Genomic DNA, 25,205 nt, shown 5'->3' on the forward strand with positions numbered 1-25,205 from the left:
TACCTTGTCCAACAAACCACATTATCAACAGAGCGCTGTGCCAGTCCCATGTGTACCTACTTCTTAGCAAGTCCTCAGTGGCACCCACAGCAGGTGTTACAAATGTTTGATTTTGCCATTAAGTGCCATTGAAGCTCTGATTACTCATTACTCTGTTAAGCAGGGCCTAAATACTGTCACATATTTTCTTTGAATGCAAATAGGCAGTTTATATAATGACTTCTATCTCCGCAGAAGTCCTAATGTCAGTGAATAATCTGCATGCCTACAGCCATTCTGGCTCTGTCTTTCTGACATAGCAATGCTAGTTTTCATTTTCTGAGGCACTAGTCAAGTAATACAAAGCAAAAATTGCAAATGCTGTATTATTTGCTTTCATTTTTTCTTTCATTTTTTTCAATATGATTTCAGTATCTCTACCTGAATTGCTTTACTAGCTGGAGAAGTCAGTAGGAAGCACTCTCCTCAATGCATTATTGGAAAAAAAAAAAAGAAAAAAAAAAAAAGAAGAAGCTGTAAGAAACATTCCCTTTTGTGTAGCTCCCTACATTGCCCAACATTGTGATGGTAACATAAAAACAAACTGAAAAGGATTTTTTTTTTCCAACAGAAAGTTGCCCTATAGCAAGTTGCACTTTCAGTTGCCATTCTGACTGCACAGCATAAGATCCTGTCAGAAAACAGGCAGCTTATTACAGGGTTTTTATTTTCCTTTATTGTTATTAATTCTGTGTAGTATAAACACAAGCTAAGAAGATGCAGCTAGAACTCCCAAATCCCAAAGAAAGAAATCTTTACATGCTGCTAATGAAGTCACCTATCTCCCATGGGATTTTAGTTACTTCAAAAATATCAATAAAGACACAGGACTCATAGGCATTAAGGTCTGCATTCTTACAGAGTTTTCAGTTTAATCTGGTACCTTTGGGTCTCTGCTTGATCAGGATTTCAGGTAGGTGAAGGTATATATTCTGTCCCTTGTGCTGGTGCAGTATAGAAGTGTGTGTTGTTTTGAAAAGTATTTTACAGTATTCTGATTTGGAGAAGAAAAGTGATAATCTAATCCCTTTGAAGTGTTAACATCTTGATTTAATTTTTCTGCAATCATAATGAGGCTGTACTTCATTACTCCACAAGCATGAATGTAGAAGGCCATACATAAATAGCATAGTCAGATTTCTTTAGAGTGTGTGAAGTTAGCAGAAATTGGAGAGAATTAAACAGCAGTTGATCTTTCACACTAGTCTTCTTGCATCATTAGTTGTTCATCATGTATTTGCACTTGATTTTCATAAAAATATTTGCTGTCTACTGGAGCACGGTGACTGAAATGGAAAGGAATTCATATGATCTCATGTAGTGATGGGAAGGTAGGCACAAGAGAACATTAAATCAAGAAGATGGTTTAGAGCTAATGTAGGTTAGCTAGTGCTACAGATATTGTTAATTTCCTTTACTCATTTTTAATTTTATTTTATACACTGTATACATTAATCCTTCAAATAGAGCAGATCACTGAGTAGACTATTTTTAATAGATAAGATGCAGTAAACAACTGCAATTGAATAATAATTGCTTGTGCAACATATGTTGTGAATTAATACTGAGTTAATTTGTGCTAGATTGTTTATTTCTGTTGTCAGCATCTTGATTCTGTCATGTGAGTCAAGATTTCATAGTGAATCCTATTGCTCATAGGAATTGATATTAATAATTCTCCTTTCTTGCTCAAATATAAGCAACAATTTAATTTGTGTTATCATTCTAAAAGGTGCTTTTTTGAAGTTCTCTATCACTTACCAAAGTACTGACACTGAATTTTTGTGAATGTGTTCATGTTATTTGAACTGCAGCAACTCCTCACTGTTATTGTTTTCTTCAGCTACTCAGATAACAAGAAGAGATGGCTGTGCTTTGTTCCAGACTATTTCATTGATTATAGATGACACAGACATTTCAAGCAAAGCAATGAGAACAATCTTAATTTTCTGCTCTGTGCATTGGACTTAAGCACCCATATATCTTTTGTGGGCGGTTGGCACTACGTAATGTTTTCACTGCAGTTCCCTCTCTTGACAGCACAAGAACATATGTTCTTGGGCTGAAATTTGCAGCACAGTTGTAGATTAGCAACTTTACCCCAGCAATATCTGTATGTCTCTTGCAGAAACAAGAAAAGGGTTTCTGGGAGAGTTGCCAAAAGCTTCATCCACCTACTGACTCTAAGAAGTGACATTACTTTCAGCCCGTCACCTCCAAAGAGAAATAATTGACAGGTAGAAACCCTGTCCAATTTTTAGAGGAATTAGCAAAGGGAGGCTGCGTGTATCTGGCAGAAGGGATTTATTTCTCAGGGGCGAGTGAGAGAAGACTCCTTATTGGTGTTTATTTCATTTTGGGTAAGAACAATTTGGAATGGCAGGAAAATGGGCAGATGCTCAAGATTAGATGAAATGAAAGGGGTGGGATTGCTGCCATGCACTGAAGGCTGTGAAGAGCCAGGACATATGCCAGTAGTTCTGGGCAAATAAAAAGGGAAAAGGGCACCTGGAAAGAGGAAAAATGTGGGAGGTTTGAAGGATACCATTGAAAAATTTGTAGTCCCTTTAGGTATTAGGGTGGAACTGAGCTCTCATTTGTTTTTCATATCACTTCACTGTAAAGAAACCTTTATTGTCATGATGTCCCACTACGCTGTGTTTCCTTAGATCTGGAATCTCAACCTTTTCTGTTTTCTGTTGCTCACCTGTACTTTGGTCTTGTAAGAGCAACTTGAAACCAGATGTTGATGTTCTCTGTCCCAAAGTACTTATGTATTTGAAGAATTATCATTATTATTGATTATTTAAAAGTTACTGTACTGTTGGTCACTGTGCTCAGCTAGGTAGTTCCTGACCTCTTCCTTCTGTGTTCTTGTCCTGAGCGGTCTCAACAGAACGATTAGGGCTCCTCGTCTGTGCAAGATATTCACAAAATTGGCTCGTAATTATCAACCACTTTCTTGGGTAAATTCACTTCTCAAGATTCTTTTAAAACTAAACACTAAAATCACTCTCAAATACATTTTTGTGTGTGAGACATATCCATATTCCATAATGATTCAAGGCTTGACTTAATCACGTCTCTTTCTTCCTTGAGCCATTCTAATGAAACAAGAAATCTCTTAGTAAAAATATCTTCACAGAGGCCTGCAGTAATACCTGATTTGCAAGCTGTAATTTTGTTTGAATTGTATTGAACTGTACAGTTGAACAGATTGTATGCAGCTGAAGTGTACCACGTGTGATTCCTACCATCACAGTAAAATGTTTTTTGATATTGCTGTTTTCTGAATAACCATTAATTTGGATCACAGTCTTAATAATGCAGTACCAAAGACTATTGGCTTAACGAGCTGCACGTAAAATGTGTGAGCTGCACTAACGAAAATTGGGTTTCCTTTCCCTTAGATGTTTGTGTTAGTGTACAAGAAAGACATATAAATGCAGCAGCCAGATAAATTGCGTATGAATACAAATCAGTTATCTGCTTGGATCCTGCTTCTCTGAAATAGGCAAGGCTTATCTAGTTAACCTGCCTTGCTTAGTACAGGGGTATATCATGGCTACCTGGCTTATGAAAATTTTCACTCTGTGACTTTTCAGAGTTTGATTCATATATTGTTGCATCAGAGATAACAGCACTCGTATAGCATAAAGAGGTGAAAATGTGCACTATGAAAGAGAACTCAAGAGAGAGCAATGAGAAAGAAAAATGATTGTGCCTGGGCTTCTGTGCCTCTCTCGCTCCTGGATTCACCCACCTGGAGCAAAGCAAATGGCACGCAACATGCTCTGCAGGGTGGATCATCATCAGCAAACACATAGCTGAGTATACTCAGCACATCATTTTTTTTCCCTTTTTGCCTTTGCCATTTAGTCAGCAGCCTTTTTTTTTTTTTTTTTTTTTTTTTTTGAATACGCTTCCCATGAACGTATGATGAGTTTGAGAACAGCCATGCCTTGTAGGAATTACTGTTTTAGGATGTGCTTTCTTCCTGCTTGGAAGCCTTATCTTTTGGGGTTCTGTAAACTGCAGAGGAAGAATCTGTTGCCATATGAGAGTGATCTAAATCTCATACAGTGTCAAATCCCTTACCTGTAAAACGTTGTGTCTCTCACCATCTCCTCTTGTAGGTATTTTTACTGTTCCTATTGGATTGAGACAGATAATATTCACATTGTTGGATTGCATTTTTTCATTTATGTGAAAGAGGCAATGCTTTCTAATTCTCTTTGTAAGCAGGGTATAAACATTTCTGTATTAAAGTATGTCTAGATAGGAGAAAAGCATGCATGGATTATAGGAGATGTATATACCATACAAAAATGGCACGTCCGATGGTGTGCCATCAGATTCAAAATGAAAACTAGTTTCACTTAGCTTTGAGTCTTTTTAAAGCTGTCTTAGTGAAGTTTGCTCTATCACTGCCACCAAAGACATGGTATTTCAATAGATTTGAACTGTAACTCAGAGGATTGAACTGTGACTCAGAGCTCTATATTAAAAGAGCATGCATTAGTTTCATTTTATAGCCAGGGAGTCTGAATCACAGAGCGGGCATCATTCTGGGAACAAGCTCATTTCTTTTTGGTCGGGTTTTGTCATTTCAGTTGTGATTGCATATAGTGTAAGAGGAAAGGAAAACGAGAGCCATTTACAAATGCTGATATTAAGTATTTTAATGCAAAAAAAAAATGTTGCTATGGGAGAGAGATGGATGGGTATTTAAACAACAAAAGTTATATGCACCAGTTTTCTTTCTTTGTGATAGAAAATCATTGCTGGCAGCTTGTCACATGATGATGAAATAGTTTAGAGGAAACTTACGCAGACTGTGCAATATAAAATAAACATAGTTATGTGTTATTTTTGTCCTGGGTAATGTGTAAAATTCCCAACTTTCATAGAACCACAGAATAGCTGAGGTTGGAAGGTACCTCTGGAGATCTTCTTGTCCAACCACTCTGCTCAAAGGAGCATCAACCAGAGCAGCTTGCTCAGGTTTGTGTCCAGTTGGGTTTTGAGTATACTTGTCTCCAAGGTTGCAGCCTGCACCGCTTCTCTGGGCAAGCTTTTCCAGCGTTCAATCACTCCTGCATAATGACTTGTACTTCAGTACGTGCCTGTTGCCTCTTGTTACCACTGAGAAGAGTCTGGCTTTCCATACAGAGCAGCTAGTGATATTTTAGTACAATAAAAATTAAAATCTCTATGGAAAAACTCAGCATTCCAAAATGTGAAAACAAACACAGTATTTCTCACCATCAGCAGCATGTTGAAAATGGGAGATAAAAAATGAAGAATCTTTGCCTGGTGCACAGAGAGATAACAGACAGCGTGTATCACTTGATGCTGTGCTCTGCTCTTTGCCGAGTACTGTGTACACAGGCGGGATTCAGCTATTTGGATCCAAAAGTCAGTCATGACCAGACTTGTTAAGAAGCAGGGGAAAAGCCAACAATAAAAGCAGCCAATCCAAAGTAAGTTACAATTTTCTCCATCTCTTGTTCTTTTACCTTTTTTCACTGGGAGATTGCCACTTGTGGAAACCCATCTATCAAATTTCCCCTCTGTCCCCCAAACGAGATGGATTATTGGCATAGGGTGCTAAAGAGGTCTGAGAACTGGTGTTTTTTTTGCACATCCAGTCTGAAGTTGAGCAAGTATGTTGATTGCTCTCTATCTCTGCTCTTCATCAGTGAGGCAGGAAGAATGTCTTTCTCTCAGAGTGCTGTGCTGCCCCATCCCTCTGTCTGTGTGACAGGTGAGCAATGTCTGGCCTGTAGGTGAGAGGACAAGGTGCTGCATCATGAGCTGGGACTGCCAAGGAGGGTCTGGGTGAGCAAGTGCCTTCTGGTGATGGAGGCGTAGTGGAACGTGCAGGGGATGTTTGTCTTTACACTTCAGTGGTGCTGGAGTACAGCATCTCTTGGAGAGGTGGTGAAAGGCACGGACCTTGCAAGTACATGGTATGGTGAAATTTAAGTTGTAATGAATGGCTGACTTTTCCTCCGCCATTCAGCGAAGTGTACATGTACTTGTAAATCCCATGTTCAAATGTTCACCTCTTTTTTTTTTTTTTTTTAATTTTGTTACTATCTCTCTCTCTGGGTTTGAGACCAAAAATACACAGGCATGAAAGAGTAACTTGATAAAAAATTGAATAATTAAAGGAAAGAAAAAAAAAAAAAAAAGAAAATGAGGCTGGATGTTCAGGTGTAGTGATTTTGTTAAGATTAGAAAAACTCATAGGTTTTCATTGGCAGTGGTTGGATCTGGATTTTGACCTGTTGTCATCTATTTGATCATAACCCAGAGCAGTGTATTTACACTGCATTTGCAGTACACACTTGTGTTTCAAGAGTGTCTGCAGATGCATATTCATATATTTGTCCGTCTGCCTTGTTTCCATGTTACCAAGGCTGTGCATTGGTGCAGCACAGGCCTGGATTTTGGCTGGACGAGCAGGCAGGCAGTCGCACGTGCAGTACGAGCCACGCAGCAGTCTGGGCTTTCCTGCAGTGTCCTGATGTGAGTCTGGGTGGTGTCAGCAGTGATTATTCCAGCCTTGTTTTTTTTTTTCTTTTTTGTTCCTTGTTTTTTTTTTTTTTCTGCGTTTGTTGTATTTTTAAATGAATTTATGTCATTTTGTAATGAATACTAGTCACACAATAAAACAAGCAGATTTCTCAGACTGAAATTCACTGTCCATAGAACCAATATATACAAAGGGGCAGTGTGATTGGGACGGAGATGGTGAACTTACCTTTAAAACCAGGAAAGGCTCGTTACCTTCTGGGCTTAGTTCTGTCGTGACTGAATTTGGGGCCGAAACAGATGCTGCTTGTCCTGTCTTGGTAAAGCCCTTGGGAAGGAGTCTGGCCAAGGTCTGAAAAGAATTTGCAAGTCGGCTGAGCCAACTGCTTCCTTCACAGCTGAGAGCTGTCCAGGGAGCCCCACTGAGTCCCGTTTATATTGTTAAATGCAGAACATGGGGCTGATTTTGGTAAGGGCTGGGTGGGCCGGAGGGGACGCTGGCGGTGGTGTGGTGAGGGCACAGCCACTGCCTTTGGGTCTTGCTGCTGCCTGGGGCTCTGCCTGTAAGGCACTGTCCTTCCTTGAGGTAAGGAGGAAAGAAAAATTAAGTTTCATTAGCCTGAGGAGACAGAATGGTTCTCTTATCCCCCTCAACCAATTTTTGTTGTTTTCAGGCATGCAGATACAATTTTCTCAACATAAAAACAGCAGGTTGAAGCTATTCTCAAATGCTTATTTTAGAGGTATGACCACCTGAAAGCATTTACCTACACTTACAAGGATAATGCAGGTGCTTTATAAGATATATTCATTTCAAGATCTAAATATAAGATTCTTGTGAAGTTTCCTGTACCTTGCTGCTTCCTGTCTCCCTTAACTCTCCAAATATATTTTATATTTATAAAATCCTGTTTGTTAAATCCTATATTCAGAGCATACTTTTGAAATTACTTAATTGCCAGCTTTTTTCCCTTTCTGGAATTTAATTTCTTGGCTCTCCCAAGGATTGAAATGAAGGGATGTTAACATTAAGATAAATAAACAGCTTTACAAATGCTGTTTCACTAAATCCAAATTGACATAAAGCATTGGGTACAAAATCAAATATCAGTGAAAATGACAGGACTGTGCATAATTCCATTATTGCACATAAATAACTGTATAGATTCATAAATAGCTGGATATAAACAACTATTTAGAACCCTTTAAAGCAGCACAGCAAAATGAGGTGGGAATTGACTGAGTCAAGAACATTTCAAAAGAGGTCTGATTTTACAGATATTCTTGTACAGGCCAGTTGGAATTGCAACTTGGGAGGGAACTGTAAATCAGCTCTTTTATTTTTAATTTATTTTATTTTATTTTTATTTTTATTTTGGACAAAATTTTACTAGCTTTAAAATAAGTCTAAAAGTCCTAAGTGATTTATTTTTCTTAAAGAACACTTTCTAGATGTTCTACAATTGGTCTAAAAAAATAATTCACCGTTGTGAAAAAAAAATGGAAGGGGAAACCGCTTAGAAAGTATAATGTGTACAGGAATCAGAACTGTAGCTTCTTGGCATTTTAAGTTAACTGATACATTTGTTTTTCTTTAAAATGACGCTATGGAAGGTGATGCCTTTTTAGTGTTGTTTCAAGAAGCTTACAGAAATAAAATCCAGCTTCAGAATTATAATTACAGAATATCAACTGCCATATGTTATTTTGGTTGTTTAGCATTATCTCTCATGAGATTTTATTGTGAGATTAACAAGTAAGGAGTGAACTGAAGAGGAAGCTTTTTTTCCTCTCCCTCAGTCTGAGAAAAAACAATACACACTGCGTGGTAAGTTTTGTTTTTGCATCTGTACTTGCAAAGATCATGATATTTTTGTTTTCCTTTGTAAACAAGAGAGACCAACAGAATGATTTGGATAGGCAGTGTCACAGTTTTTAGTTTACTCTTAATTTAGCCCATGTTCTTTGACACTGAATAGCTACATGTAGCACCACATGTACAGAAAACTGTCTGTCCATCATGGCCCCTACATACTGCTCTTTCTTCAGATCAGACCTTGCTTGTCAATCAAGGCATAATATGGAATATATGAATTGGAATTGCACAACTTTGGAAATTGCACAACTTTGGAAATTTCGGAACATTGGCTTTTATGTTGTCTTTCTCCTCATTGGCATCTAATGAGCTATTGTCAACACATAATAAATTATTTCTATTCACAGATCCATAGAAGGGGTCATTTCTGAAGACAAGTCTTTCTAGATTTTCGAAAGGCATCAGAATGACTATAGTGTCGTCATTCTTCACATATATTTCCATTATAACATGGAATACAAATGACTATATTCTGTATTGGAATATTAGATATGCATATTTTGCATCCTAAGACAGTTTTTGTGGGTTGGTGGAAGTGGTCCATGTTCCAGGTTCGAGTTAAGAGGAGGCACAAATACGAGGTAACCCTTTAATACAAGAGTCCTCTCTTTACTCCTAGTAATGGCCTAAGATTAGAAGCTCCTGATAGTTACTTGGTGATTGGGACTGGATTCTTGTTATATGCATTTGGCTGGGCTGTATCCAGGTTATTGTAGCTTCTGAGGTCTTGTTCTCCAATATACAGCAAACAAAGCTAGCTTTCAAACTAAACTGTAGAGTGATAAATAAACTGAATCTTCTGAGAGGAAAAGGAAAATCACCCAAGTAGTAGTGTCAGTTTCTTAAGATACGCACATGTTTATAAAGAGTTACTTATTCAGTTCCTGCTCAGGTAAACTGTTGAAATCTGGTACAATTTGTTGATAAAAAGCTGATCATGAATAGAGGGATTGAATCCAAGATTGAATCCAAATCTGATCTCTAGGTAAGAAGTATTTTTGCTGCGAATTTCTGTAAGTACAGCACATCTACTGGGTTAATTAATTTCCCATATATAATGGATTTTCCCAGGAAAATAGATGTGCTCTTTTTAAGAAATGGGGTCCAGTTGGTTTTATTCCTCGTTTATTTATTTAAAGTCCACAAACAAACAAAACCAAACAACAATAAACATTACTGAACTAGTAAACAGATGTGTATATTAGAGCTGTATTTAAATTCATTACATGGGTGTTTTGTTAATTGTAGCTTTTACAGTCCTGTCCAAGTGTGACATCAAACTGTCCAGAGTCAAGCATGGACACAGGGGAGCATAAAAAGAAAGAAGAGCAGCTTTTATAGTGATTCAACCAATAAATATATTTACAAACATTTACTTGCCCAAAGTTGATCAAATGAAATGGTAGCCTCAGAAGATGAAATAAAGTTCTGTCTCTCATCAACGTGGAGATATGGCCTCAGTCTGAAGCCATCACAAGGTATCAAAAGCAAACAAAAACCCTTCTCCAGAAGGTGCAGCATACAAGAAAAAAGATATAGCTAAAAATTTTCAAGTGCCCTAAATGGTTTCTCTTAGTGAAGCTCTTGAACAGGAGGTGAATAACTTGCTGTAGAAATAGCTATAGAGAAAAACTTGAGATTTTGGATCTCCTTCCAGAGAATTGCCATGAAGCAAAGTCTTCAATCTGTTTGACTCTTGTATTGATGTCTAGTAGTAAGAGAAACAACCAGAAATTCACTACACTTCACATTAGAGATACAGGATGCAAAAGGAAAGAAGAAAACTCCCTTCCTTTACTATTTGGAAAGCGGTGTAGTTGCAAATGAGGTAACAGGCATGGACAAGGCACCGTATGGTGTGAAGGACTTTCTTGTTGGGTTAGTAATGCTGGGAGTCTTTAGTGGTACAACTGCAGGTTAAAATCACTAATGAGTTTATGCACTGACAGCTAGTAATTAAAGTACATGGATCATACTAATGTATCATTTCATCTACAAGCTGTGGAGTCTTTGATGAGGAGCTTGTTATATATTTCAATTCATCTGAAATTAAAAGTACAACAAAATCGCTTCACTTCTGTCCCCTTTCACCCAAGCCTCCAGCAAAGCCCTTCAGGGACACCATGCTGAACTAAATCTTAAGGAGTTAGATTCTATGTCCTCATTAAAAATACTGCAAAATGCTACTATTAAGTATAGTGGCAATATGGTGATTTGACAGTTTTAGTGTTATATTGATCAATTTCCATTTCAAATATCATAAACCTGCCATGGCCCACAGTCCCCAAAGATGTTTGGTGAAGAACCTTTTTTTTAAAAAATTACAGCATTTAATTGTAACTGATGATGCGTGTCAGTACCAGTCTCAGGAGGGCTTCCAGCTGCAGCTCCAGAAGAAATGAGGAATTCCCTGCGTGACCCTGATGGCTTCTGCAACCATAAAATCTTTCTCTTTATGGTATTGAAGTTAAAAGCGACACATACCTTTCCCAGCTGGATGTTTGGAGCGGGGCGTGCTAATGCCAAATCATGCTGAATAGAAGGAAAGCTTTCTGGGTTGTTCATTTGCATATTTTACAACATATATATGTTTGTATGTTTGCTTTAAATACCAAACAGCATTGCAGCTTGTTCAGTAAGCCCCAATATCTAAGCTGCAGTTATGTGTTTTTCACTTCATCACTATAGTTCATAAAACCATTATGGTTGGAAAAGACCTCCAAGATCATCTGGTCCAACCATCCCCCTACCACTAATGTCACCCACTAAACCATGTCCCTGAGCACCACATCCAACCTTTCCTTGAACACCCCCAGCGACGGTGACTCCACCACCTCCCTGGGCAACCCCTTTCCAATGCCTGACTGCTCTTTCTGACAAGAAGTATCTCCTAATTTCCAACCTAAAGCTCTCCTGGTGCAACTTGAGGCCATTCTCTCTAGTCCCATCACTGGTTATCTGCAAGAAGAGGCTGACCCCCAGCTCCCCACACCTTCCTTTCAGGTAGTCATAGAGAGCAATAAGGTCTCCCCTGAGCCTCCTGTTCCCCAGACTAAACAACCCCAGTTCCCTCAGCTGCTCCTCACAGGACTTATGCTCCAGACCCTTCACCAGCTTTGTAGCCCTTCTCTGGACACGCTCCAGGGCCTCAAAGTCCTTCTTGTAGTGAGGACCCTAAGACTGAACACAGCACTGGAGGTGCGGCCTCACCAGAGCAGAGTACAGGGGGACGATCACCTCCCTGCTCCAGCTGGCTACACTATTCCTGATACAAGTCAGGGTGCTGTTGGCCTTCTTGGCCACCTGGGCACACTGATGGCTCATGTTCAGGCAAGCATCAGTCAGCACCCTCAGATCTTTTTCCTCATCACAGCTTTCCAGACACTCTGCCCCAAGCCTATAACACTGCATGGGGTTGTTGTGACCAAAGTGCAGGACCCAGCACTTAGCCGTGTTGAACCTCATCCCATTGGCCTCTGCTCATCAACCCATCCTATCCACGTCCCTCTGCAGGGCCTTCAGACCCTCCGGCAGATTGACACTTCCCCCCAGTTTGGTGTCATCTGCAAACTTACTGAGGGTGCACTCAATTCCCTCATCCAAATCATCAGTAAAGATATCAAAGAGAATGGGCACCTACACTCATCCCCACTGCTATCTTTGAATTAAGTCTGTCAGTAGCAGTAGTGGAGATCTCCATGCAGATGGGATTCCAGGCTGCCAGCAGCATCTGGAGGTCTTGCACAGGTGACAGGACTGCGAGCAGCAGGGTTAGAAGTGCTCCTAGTCCAGCTCTCTTCTTGCAGTAGTGCCACCACCAGCAGAGCACACAGAGAGCTTTTGGCCACAACAAAGAACCAAGTGTCATTCTTATCTATGACAGGTTGTTTTTCTGTTTTACTGTTTAGCTCTGTGTGTGATTCAAACCCTGATAAAGTATTTTGTCACATGCTGATGATAGTGCTGGTTTGAGTGGTCTCTGAGCTGTGCTGCAGAGCACAAGAAGTCACGGGGACCACATCTCTTCCAGAAAAATTGCTGAGTAACTTTTAATACCCTCTGTAAAAAGTGATCTGGTGTATGCTTTATCAAGAGAAAGGCGATCTTCTGCGGAAGTGGACTACAGCAGAAATATTTTGGTAGATAGGAAGAATATATTCTTCTGGCCAGCACAGATATTACTAGGCATAAACTCCTTGCAGAATTCTTGATACAGTATAGCTACACCAAACAGAGGCCTAATTTAACTCTGTTTTACTCTTAGCAAATATAATTTCACCTGTATTGTGTGCTGTGATATTAAAAGACATTTCACAGCAGGAAGTTCCAATATAAACTGTAAGCAAACTGTTGTCCTGCATAATTCAGATCAGAGACACTTAGTGTTTGAATGATTGAAGAACACTTCCCTGAACATCATCCTTTGATGAACTTTTTATTTTTTTTCCTTCTCTCTTACTTTTGAAAAAATCTGGATTATACATGGCTAATGGGGGCTCTGTGGAGGGAGATGTTTGTGTAGTATAGAAAAAAGAAGTCTTTTTAAAAAGTTTGTATTGAAGATTGTAAACATGAATCACTAAAAATAGAATTGTCTATAAAATATAGGGATACAGAAAGCATAAGAGGAAGAAATTTCTATTCATTCAGACAGGTCTGTCAGATAACAAGTTACTGTCAGATAACAATAACTCATGCACCAACTGAATGGGGTTTTATGTGCATAAAATAATCCTTCTTTATTTCTTTGTCCAGGTTTTGATTTTGTTGTTATACCTTTCCACCACTTTGAGCAAGACAAATTGTTGTTTTGGCTTATAGGAACTGTGCCACCTCTGTCACCAAACGAATTGAATAAGAGAAGCAATAGGAAAAAATCAATTTCTGCATACTGTTTCCTGTCTCTTATGGCTCTTGCTGCGGTTGTACAAAGTGGTGACTGACTTCCACTATCCCTTTTGTAAGCAAGGAGTTAGTTTGATGTATGGTTAATCACACTGGAAAACTGGAACATTTCAGTAGTTGAAAGATGTGAAGTTCTTACTCATTTGGTTAACTATTAGTTTAAGTATAGGTTAAACTATTTTATGATGCAGATTTATTAGGCTAGTTACTTGTGCAGGCGTATTTTTGCAAGGATATCTTGTGCTGGTCGAATTCAAACTTTAATGTCACAAAATGGAAGATTTCTTTTATGCTACAAAGTCTCCTTCAAGAAAAGAACTTGTCCTCAATTAAGAAAGCTTAAGTTTGATATGTATAGAAGAAGACTGCCCTCACCCAGGAAGCTTTTGAAAACTCTCCTATGTATCACAGTTATATTGAGAGTTCAATTTCCTAGCAAAGCATGTCATACGTTTACAAGAAATCAAATTGTAACAGCCAGTTGTAAGGGAATTGATGCTACAGTCTGTGTTTTAGAGTATCGGACTAACACTGTGCCAGGCAAAAGAAATATCAATAGACTAAATAGGGGAAGGAAATACTTATGCTGATGGAATGAAGTATTGATTTAAAAAGGGGTCAAAACTTTGCTGTGTGTGCTATAAATAATAAAACTGTGAATGTGCACTGGTGTTTTTTTTTTAGAGATTTTCAAGATTCCTAGAGGCAGTAATATTGCAAAATATATGGAACTACAGTCCTATTTTATTTGCTTATGTATGACTGTAAGAAAAATAGATACTCTCTAAATTGTCTGACTTGATATTGAGGTAGATATACTGGAAAAAATATTCTGCTTCTGAAGGAAGAATCCTTATTTACAACCTGTTTTTGAAAAGCTGAGGGGAGTTTCAGTTCCATATGTGTTCAGTTGGAGGGCGCTAACGGGTGTAAATCAACAATTGGTCTGTAGACTTCAGGCTAGGGGTAACTCCCAACACTAAGGATCTGCCACCTGTTTTTATTGGCTTTTGGTGATCAGACTGGGTAAGGACTAAGCGTCTTTAGAGGCTGAAGAATTTGCACTTGTGGGAAAGATAAGCAGAAAATGCTTATAATTTATCAATTAAAAATCTATAATTATTTTTATCACAATGTGATAAATGTATTTCAATTTAGCACAGTCTCCACCTGCACAGTCTTCACCTGCTGCAGTTTTACAGATAAGGCTGTATTTGTACATCCCCAGGCTAACCAAGGAAACAGGGACAGGGGAAAAAATTCTCTGAAGTGGGTTTGGGAGCTACCAACCCACTGAAGGCTGTGTTTGGACTTCACGGGTGCCAAGGAAGGGGAGCTCTTGCCACTGAGCGGCCACATGCACACACCAGGCAGTGAAGGTGTGCATGTGGCTGCTTCTTGGGACCAGCCAGGCCTGCTTTCTCCTTTGTCCGCGTTCCCTTTGTGTTATTTTAATAACCAGCTGCATTGATGATGTGCAAGGACTGGTTGTTTTTTATAAGCCACTTTTTTGTTTCTTTTAAAATAGAAAGATGAAAACTACAGAAGCCTACCACGAGATACTAGTAGCTGGTCTAACCAGTTTCAGAGAGACAATGCTCGGTCATCGTTAAGTGCCAGTCATCCCATGGTGGACAAGTGGCTGGAGAGGCAAGACCAGGTAATATATATGTATATATATATATTACTTTATTCGATCTAATCGTTATGCTACTCCAAAGTATTACATAGAAGTATATTCTTATGTGATATTGGCTCTCTAGGCAAGATTCAAACTCCAGAAGTATGCTTACTAAATCTGTATGGGATTGCTTCTGCTTCCAAAAAACTGCACTAAGCGCAAAATTGGGCAGCTGCAAACTATTTCATTTTTGGGTTATACACCCATTTATATAGTATGTGAAGTACTGCTGTTCTTCACAAGTGATACCAAGAGGGTTAATTTATTTAGAGACTATTATTTTTATAAATATTTTGCTGTTAAAAGTTAATAATATTATTACACAAGAGACCAATGTGGGTCAGGTTAGATATTGCAGTTTTAAATGCTTGTTATTCTTAACCTTGCAAAATATATGAATAATAAATATGAAGAAACTGCTATCATATTTATTTAGTGTACATTTCTACCACTTCTGATCTTGGGATATTTTGAGGCAGTAGTTCCAATTTGTTTTTCCTATATTAATAAGCTGGCAGTCATAGAGGGTTGAAGGTCTGAAATTAATATTGCATAGCAGTCACTTCATGTATTTGTTTGTGTCTGAGATTTTTCAAGAAGTGTCTTGAAATGTACAATAAAAATGCAGCTTTATTCTAGAGACTGGAGGTATAACGGGAAGCCCATACACTGAATAGTGCATACGTGGGATTATTTTCTCATTTTTCTTCTTTATGCAATGTTGAATTTCTGCATTGACATTAATGTACAAGGTTTGTATTTCACGGCATTAGGCTATAAAAACAGAGTTTGCTTTATACAGATGAGTTTCAAAGAGAAGTTTACCTCCTGATGCAGCCCAAGCTTTTCACACTGTGCTGTGTGAACAGAGGAAAAGTTTTAAAATCCAAACCTGGGTTGGTATCTTGCGACTGCTCTCCCTTACCCACAGAAGTCATAATTGATAGTTGAAATTCAGCATGCCTTAATCCTAGGGTATTCCAAACATTCTTTATTCATCCCTATTCTTATTTAAAGACTGTTACCTAAGTAATATCACACAGTATAAAAACCTTAAAAACGAACAAACTAAAAAAAAACTAAACTCTTACAAGCCAACAAATGTGAGCTGTTAGCTATTTTTGTATCCGTGATTAGCTGCAGATTCATTTCAGCTCATACAGCTCATGAAGAAACTTTGTCCTTGGTCCTTGTATTTTTTCGTCTGCACATTTAATGATAAGAACGGTGCTGGCAATTCCATTGCTGTTTTCCTCTCAGAAGGAGTCCAGGTAGTACGGGTGAGTTTTACTGCTGTTGTCTCCATCTATATTGCAATGGAAAGTTGGTGCCCGGATCTGAAGGTGTCTCCTGTGATAGTGCTGTTTGTTTGATGTTTTCGAGGCATACTTCATGCGTCATTAGATTTTCACTGTGGCAGTTAATGAAACTGTTGTCTCAGCAAAAGAGGTTGGATTGGGAATCTTAATAGTGATCTTCCTGTAAAATGTTGGGTACATGAATATTTTAATAGATGAGCATCCATGTTCAAAGAAGCATTAAGTTTTCTGCTGATTTTAGTCTCTGAACAGCTTAACTAGTTCAATTTATTCACAAATCAGGTAAATAATTGGGCACTAGTGGTAGTCTGAAAGTGCATTTATTACCCTAGTTAACCGGCCCAAGTCTGAATTTGCAAATTTCATATTTCTTCTGAGCAAGGTTTTGGCTTTTTGTTTGTTGTTTTTTGAAAGAGAAAGGATTAATTCTTTCAATGTCTTAATGAATCTGCCTGTACCTGGAAGATGCTTGTGCGATTTCATACCAGCAGGATAATTAATTAGACTGAAAACCAACTAACAGGGTATGAACAGGAGAAGGCCCAGGTGAAGAAGGGCTGAAGCACAGCTCTGCAGAGAAGGGAGAGATGGGTCTAGGGGAGAAATTCCCTTCCTTTAAGGTTTTTAGGTTTTAAACTCTAGTATCTTTTTCAGTGTCCTTTGTGGGCTTTTTGTTTTTCATTGGTTAGGCCTTTCACATCTGTTTGCTTTTTGTTTAATTTAGTGGACTTTTCTGGAAAGCGTGGTAATAAGCAAACCAGAAATTTCAGAACACAGTCACGTTCTTGTTCTTTTAAAAAGACAAGTAACGAGTTCTTGTAACTGCAGGAACTGCAAATAGATGAGATAACCATGCCAGAGACAAAAGGCCAGTCTTATCTTACTGCCCCTGGCTTTAAAGCATATTACTCACTCAGAAATATTGTTGAATTTATAAATATTCTAGTTATAAATATTCTATATATTCCAGTTCCAATGCTGTTGTGTATATAGCATTTATTTTTCTTGCAATATAGTTTTCCATATCCTATTTTCTCGCCTTTACTAAAGCTCTGTATTCAAAACTGTAGAAATACTGTCAGTGGAAATGGGTAACCTGAGAGCAGACGTGCAAAATGAGAAACTCCAACAAAAAGGCTGCAGTGTAGTGTAATCTGGCAAAGTCAATTCATTTAGTGACTTCCAGACCAATGCCTGTGTGTTCAGCACAGCCCTGGAGGCGGCTGGAGAGGTCTGTGCCAGTACATGCATAAGAAGTAGCAGACGGTAAGTCTGGTGAGAGGTGTTAGGCCATGCCAAGAAGAAACCAGTTGTGCAGGGCTCATGACAGATAGGAGGGATGATAACAGTGCTGGTCCAACCTGCCTCTATGGCTCTGCAGATTGGATGGTTGGAAACACTGCGTTCATCTTACAGACTCCAGGGGCTTGTTCTTGGATGGCGGCTTTCCTGGCTTGGACTGAGTTGCTTCTCTCAAAGTTGCCTCATCTCCTCATTAGAATATAAGGAGAAAAAACACAGTAAAAATGTCAGGATGATCGCTGTCAGTTTCTACCATACATGAAACGTTTGCTGGAATTGTGATGTGCCAAACAAGTGCAGTTGTTTTTCTGTGGACAGTGCCTCATTTCCAATAACCAGAACCACAGAGCAAACAATAATCCTGCAACATCATGTCCTGCCCTGCAGATGAAAGTGCAAGATACCTCCTTTCTAGGAAATCATTATAGGCTGCTGTAGCAGGGACTAATCAAGGCAGGTTAGATTTATATTCTAGTAGTTGTAGAGAAATACTTCTTTAGACTCGTGTAGGTTTTAGTGCCTTAAATGGAGGAATGCATGAAGCCTGTTAAAATTCCTTGAAGTAATTGCTTTTGCTCCTACCTATTGAGCTTTACTAGGGCTCTGCTAAATTAGAATGATACATCAAAGAAGTGGGAGAGATTAATTTTGCCTCCTGCATCCTTTAAGATGTTATGGTTGTATATGCTGGTGAGCTACTTTTACCTGAGGTTTGTTCCAGTTTGTTCTCCAGTTTTCCACAGGGCAAACTGCTCAGTGTAATTCTCAGAAAGCTCTGGTATTTCTTGTGGCCATGAAGGCAGTTATGTGAAACTGTACCAGAGAATCACTTTGTCATTATAAAATCAAAAATCCAAATACCATTTCAGAATAAGTTTAGAAAGTTAAGGCCTGTATTTTTTGTTACTGCTTCACTCAGTAATTTCACTAGTTCTGTCATACAGATTGCCAAATGATAGTGATAAAAAATTAATTCTGAAATCTTTTAAGAAAAGTTTTTTTTTCTCCCTTCTTCACCTTCCCTTCCACAGCACTTTCTTTTCTCCTGCAGCAACCAGGCTTTGAGGAATTACTTGAAATACTTTACTTCTATCCAAATTAATTCATCTATATGGTAATATCACTTTTATTTGAGAAATCTTTTCTTTTTTTTTTTTAATTCATTTCACCTCAAGACTTGCTCAGGGGCCTGATCAAATCTGGAATCATGCTGTTTCGTACCAGGGAGACATGAAAATGTAACATATGAAAGAGTTAAATTTTCACCAGTTTTTGAAATTTAAGTATACAGAACGCTTCACTTGGGTGGTCATTTTAGTTTCATTAGTTGAATATTGAAGCTGGCAGTGATCAAGAAACCTTGAATTGAAATAGTATATTCCTTGCTCTGTTGGAGAAGCCTATTTCGCAGAAGGATTAAGAGCACCCTGCTGTTCTGTGCGCTGGGAAAAGGTGCGAGAACAGCAGGAAAGGGAACTTCTACAGCTGCCCTGCTTAGTTTTGAAGCCGTTGATCAGATTTGCAAATACAAAGAGATTGGTTCAATTAAACCTATATTTAAATATATATGCATATATATATATTTGTATTTGATACATATCTGTATATATGTGTACTTGCCAGCTAATGAAAGCAAGGTAGGAGATGAAGTAAAATTTCATGGTTATTACAGCAGAACAGGTCTGGTTCCTAAAATCCCAGTGGCTTCCAAGTACCTAGCAAAAGCCAGAGATGAAAGCAACTAAATTATATCCTGAAATGGGATGAGAAGTGGTTGCTATTGCTGTCCTCTTGAGCAGAAATTTGCTGTGCAGAACACTTCTGGTAAGTTGTTTATGACATCCATCCATAGTGATCTTGTACAGTCTCTCTGGTTCCTTTTCCAACAATGAGATCAGATGTTCAAATAGCATATGGTCTTAAATCTCCAGCTATAGAGTACCTGCCTTCAGCTGTTATTTTCAGCACAATAAGGCCTGCTTTTAATATGATTGAATGGACTCTAAAAACATTCAGATGGTATAAATTAATGCATTTCAGCACTATCAGTTGAAAAAGAAAATCAGAGCTTTAGAGATAGGTTGGTGAATTTAAACCAGTAATTTCCTTTGGATTCTTATATGCCAATTTACCCATGTTGTCAAATTTTTCATTTAACAACAAAAGCCCTGATTCTATTTTATGCCTTTATGTAAGAATAGAAGGTAGAAATGTAGCTAATTTGTTCTGTTTAGTTTTAAATGTTTCACGGGGGTAAAGCTAATGTATATAATCATCTTTATTTTCACCAGTGTACCTCTTTTGTGTTTCTCCTTGTCCAACAGGTCTATTTTTTACTTTTTTGTTTGTTTGTTTTACTATTTCTGTAATTATACTACATAAAGGTCTGCAATTTCTGTGTTTCATGAACAGGAGATGGAGAGGCTTGTGGGGCAGAGTTTGTTCCTCCCTCAAAATGCTCATGTGTGGAGATTGAAACTTCAGGAAAAGATTGTCATTAGTAAGGAATTCTGCTAGTTAAAGATTTGGAAAAAGGAATAGCTAGGCTTCAGTCTTAACTAGTTCTCTGTTATTCTGCACAGTGTCAAATGGAGTCTATTTGCTTTCCTCCCTATCTAAGTATGTACATTTTATAATGGTAACCTTAATGAGTATAGAACCATGACAGCAGATTAAGTGTAAAACAGAAAGATGGTAGGAAATGTTATGTTCTTTAGAACATCTTTCTGTCACAAAGACAGGTATGCTATCTATATGTTCATATATCTCTATATATGAACATATATATATATATGTTCACAGCTCTAGGCCTAATGAAGGGGGCTCGTCTTTTTTGGGGGGGAGACTTCACTGGATTGCCACAGCCAGCCAGGAGGCTGTCCAGGCACTGTGAGACCACGCATGACCATGCTGTGGTCGATTATGAGATAAAGAAGCGTTACCGGGCAGTGTACATGGCCCCAGCTTTACCATGCAGTTTGCTGTGTTTCTTCAGGCAGAGCTGTAGGACAAGGGCAAGAAAGGCTGGACTTGGCATATGCTATCATATTAAGTGTTAGGCCATAGGGTAAACATGGGCAGATAGAAGTAGTGGCCAGCAGTGACCATTGGTAGAGGACTCACTTATGGTTTATGTTTGTCAAAAGGCCTCAAGGTGCTCCTACCAAAGTTCAGTCTCCCCAGTCCCATACCCACTTGCACCCATTCAGCTTTTTCACTACTTGAGGCTGGTTCTTGTCCATGTGATCCTATGTGATGTCCATGTGATGGCTTCCACCTGCTGGGATGGTTAACATTATTTTATGACGGTCAGCACCCATATTTGCACAATGTTAACTCCTTTAGCTCAGGAACAAAAATGTCCACTTCTGACTCAGCAAGGGCAGCAGCTTCACCTAGCTGGGGGCCAACGAAATGCCCCATGTGGCTGTCAGATGAGCACCATGATGCCTCGGAGCCATGTCTGCACACAGGTGTAATAAAATACATACATTTTTTGACTAATCACACCTTAGGGATGGTTTGTATATATGATAGAGTCAAAACCATTAAACTTCCCAGAAGTAAATGTAGTGGTGTTAGGTATCACTAATCTATACACAACCGCAATTGAATGATTATTCTCTTGACTTGTTTCAATGTTCTCATCCATTGTATCTATGATTATTATTGTTGTTACTAATACCACTACTACTATTACATTAGAAAAAACACTGTGCAGTGAGATCCAAAATGAGATGCCTGTATTTAGGTGTTGAGGTGTATGTAAGGGCAACTGAGCTGCCTCCAGGCTGGACTCCACTGAGATACTTCCAGTGGCTGAGGCTCTGCTGGATGTTTAGGTGCCCAGGTCCCACAGTAACAAGCTCTTATGATGGCCATGTAAATTTTGTATTTTTATATTTGTGATTTCTGCTTTAGAAGGTTGAAATTTTTACTTTTTTTTTTTTTTTTTTTTTTTTTTTTTTTTTTTTCAGTGAGAATCAGTGTTGCAGTCCTTCTCTAGATTTGAGTCTGACTTTGAACCCAAATGGCTTCAGATCCAGATTTCTAAATCTAAACTTCATTTCCATATCTAAAAGCCATTTGTTTTAGGTTCTAACTTGACCTATGCCTGGTTTTTGTGTAGACTCAAATTCTTTTCCCATTGGAATAGTTGTCACATATGCCGAATTCAGAAGAATCTATGTAGTCTTCTTCAGGTAGCTCAGATATGAGTATGCTAATACACATATTTATTAATATTCTTTAAATGTGTGTATAACCACAGAAAAGAAAGCCTTAAAGAGAAAGGCCCATCTTTATAACGAATACATTAGTATGTAGAGAGATAAAATTTCAAAGTTCAAACTATAGTATGTATCAGTTTTAAGAAAATATGATCATGGAATTCAAAAGCTTGTGTATTTTTATGCAAAATGGACATTTATGGACATGCCCTGAATTGTATATTTTGGAAAGAGTTTCTTTTTTGTATTTGTCTTGGAGTTATGAACAGCTTTAATGTTATTTTTCCGTGCTGAGGGTTTCGGTTTATATGAGATAGGAGGTTGGAATAAACAGCTTTATTGCTTGGGGACAGCTGTAGTAGTGCTGCTTTTATAAACAGTGTTTCATGCTGGCATCTATCTTGTTCTCCTTCAAAAATAATCTGTCATTTCATACTGTGTATTAAATAGGTGAGACAGTTTCAGGGCTACAGCCTGTGCTTGGTTATGTGCTGTTGTGTAGATATGAACGCAGTGGCAGGACGCAGTTCTGTATGTGGAGAGGTGTCAGCAGTCCACGTTAAAAAAAAAAAAAAAAGTAAAAAAAAAAGTTGACTTTACCAAAACAAAAACAAAAACAAAAAAACTCTCATGGATTTTAATTCTTATAGAAATAGATATGCACCATATGCAGATGTGTATCCAAAACAGTCACTCTTACAGACATGTATACGTATACACCTATGTACAGATGGACTGGGCTAAAATCTGAACAAGACCTACTCTCTTCTGCAAAGCCTTACTGAGGAGTGTTGGCACACGTCATGGGCATTTTTAGGGTTGCTGGTAACCACACACTGTTGGTTTCCTGCCCTTTTTGGATCAAACTATTTAAGTAATCATGTTATAATGGTAGTTAATGGTAATTAAGCTATGATACCAGGGAAGTATGTCATAACTCTTTTAAATTACATGGAGATTCTGTAAGAAGCTTTAAATAAATTATTGCTGTTATTTTTCCTACCATTTCCTCAACATGTTGCAGAACAGTACCATCTCTGGCTTTTTTGACTGCTGCCTGTCCGTGATAGCAGGTCAGATAAGGACATCTGAAGGTCCCTTACTGTGCATAGAAGAATGTTTTGTCTAAAGGGATGTTTGAGATCTTCCTTCTTTGCTTTTAAAAACTTGCTTTCCTTTCCTTTCTTTTCCTTTCCTTTCATCGTGCTGCGATTTATCTTCCAGTGTGTTTTCTTCTTAGCACAGGCATACACAATGTTGTATCCCAACTATATAGCTGTTTATAACAGAAACGGTCTCGGTATTTTCATGATGTGCCTGCTGCTGCTCCCATGCTGTGTCCTCAGAAGCCCTGGTGGGAAGGTGCGATGAGTTCTTACTGCTGGAGGTGCTGATGGCTGGCGGTGCCGCAGCTCCCTGGTGCTGGTCCCCAGGCTCTTGACATGGGGCCGAGCGGGGTGGCACAGCTCAGCTCGGCTCAGCACAGATCAGCACAGCCCAACGTGCAAGGAAGAGAGCCCAGGGAGCGCTGCAATGGCCTCTGTAATGTGAGTGAGCAATACAGCCTGCCAGAGTAACGCAGGAGTGAAATACATTAATAAAATTAAAATTTGTCCTCATTCCCTTGGTGGGTAATACAGCTAATGAAAATAGATCTCACCAAATTAAGATAATTTATTTCATTAGTTTATAGCACTAGAACTTTTCAGGGCAGTGCATGAGGTTGGTGCACCTCATGGGCATTTCTAGGGTTGCTGGTAACCACACGATGCTGTTTTCCTGCCTTTTTGGACAAAACTATTTAAGCACAAACCTGAAATAAATGTGGTTCCACTGTCTGCTTCAAAGACCACAAGGTTAAAAGTTTTAAGTGTATTAAACCAATTTTGTTAATTGTGTCTATAGAGGATTCTCCCTCACCCTTGGTGAAGCTTCTTAATTTAAAATTCACATTCTGCTGCATTCCGGCCTTTTAACCAAAGTGTAAATGTGCAAATGATTAGTTGTATCATTGCTGCTTAGAAAGAGATTCTGCATTTATGTTTCAGAAGATAGTACTGGTAGTGCCTGGTATTGATATTTTTAACGGAAAGAAAAAAAGCACTTCTGTGGTCTCATTTTCTCATTTCTTTTCTTCTTCCTGCATGTCTGTTTTGTGATTTGCAATGTATATTTCTACTGGAAAGCTTCTTCCTTTCTTCCTAGGAAAGAAGTGATGCTGTCTCAAAACCCCAGCTCCCCAAATCCCTTTTCTGTTTTATTTTCAGGTGTCTTGATGTCTTTCTTCATGTTCTATCAGAAAGACACCATTTAAAATTGAAAAGTTGTCTCAAATGCATTTTTTTCCCTCTGTTCCTTTCAAATCATAAGAAAATCCAGGGCTGAGAATTTGCTTGATTTTGCTGCCAAGCCAAACTTTTATAACTCTGCATTAGAAGTCAGCCTGGCCTTAGCTAAAGCTTCAAGTTAACTTAATTTTCAGTTAATTTGATTTTCATTTTAGAATTTGCTTGCCTTGAAATGGAAAAATAAGTGCTCTTTTTTATTATTATTTTTTAATAGTCTAATTTTCTTCCTGGTACAATTTTTCTTCTAAACGGCAAATGTTACTTATTTTCAATAAATATTTGTATTACAAGTTTGTAGTGGAAACTGTAGTATTTTCTGCAATAAAACACAATGAGTTACCCAGACAGGAACATGGAATTAGGACTTGTTGCTTCTCACTGTAGTTATTAGGAGAGATTCAGGTAAATCCTTTGGGGTCACGCAAGCCAATTAATTCCAAACAGAACAGAAATAAAGTAAGAGTGCTTATTTTGGGCAAGGGAAGATGACAGATTTTATATGAATGGGAATTTTAAACTAATTTATTCAATTATAGCAGGATGATTATTTTTCCTTCTGTGAATTATTAGTTATAGGAAGATGCTTGCAGAAGAGGGCCAAATTTGACCTGATGATTGTGGAAGAGATAATTCATTTTCCATTGATGTAAATAACAGTCTGTTACTTTTTAAAAACCTTGCATGGGCAACTAATTTTAATGCCATAGTTGCACTTTGCTGTAAAGGTGGATGATGGTACTATATAAATTGGAGTTAATAATTGAATTACATGGAGCAATTTGTCTGTGTTTTTGTTTTATTTGTGGTTTCAAATTTAATCTTGATTTTATTGCTTAAGTATGAGTGTTTCGGTATTTAATGTTGTCCTCTTTAGCTATATTAAGTGGTTAATGTAATTTATAGGTTACTTTGAGAAATGTCGTGATTCTTCATGAAATGACACAACAAGATTTAGTGAGTGCAGCA

General features: G+C 38.3%; 1 protein-coding gene across 21 annotated transcripts in view; it reads left to right on the forward strand.

Annotated features, from left to right (window-relative positions):
- Positions 1-25,205, forward strand: part of PARD3 (par-3 family cell polarity regulator) — a 445,611-nt gene that overhangs the window by 176,165 nt on the left and 244,241 nt on the right. For 17 of the 21 annotated variants that reach the window (XM_032183227.1, XM_032183239.1, XM_032183233.1 and 14 more), the window contains exon 5: positions 14,889-15,020. The exons of the other annotated variants lie outside the window; for them this stretch is intronic. In XM_032183227.1, the coding sequence (XP_032039118.1) occupies positions 14,889-15,020 (132 nt within the window). The remainder of the gene's footprint in view (positions 1-14,888; positions 15,021-25,205) is intronic. 21 annotated transcript variants of the gene reach the window in all.

Source organism: Aythya fuligula, chromosome 2, assembly GCF_009819795.1.
Source record: "Aythya fuligula isolate bAytFul2 chromosome 2, bAytFul2.pri, whole genome shotgun sequence".
Lineage (NCBI taxonomy): Eukaryota > Metazoa > Chordata > Aves > Anseriformes > Anatidae > Aythya > Aythya fuligula.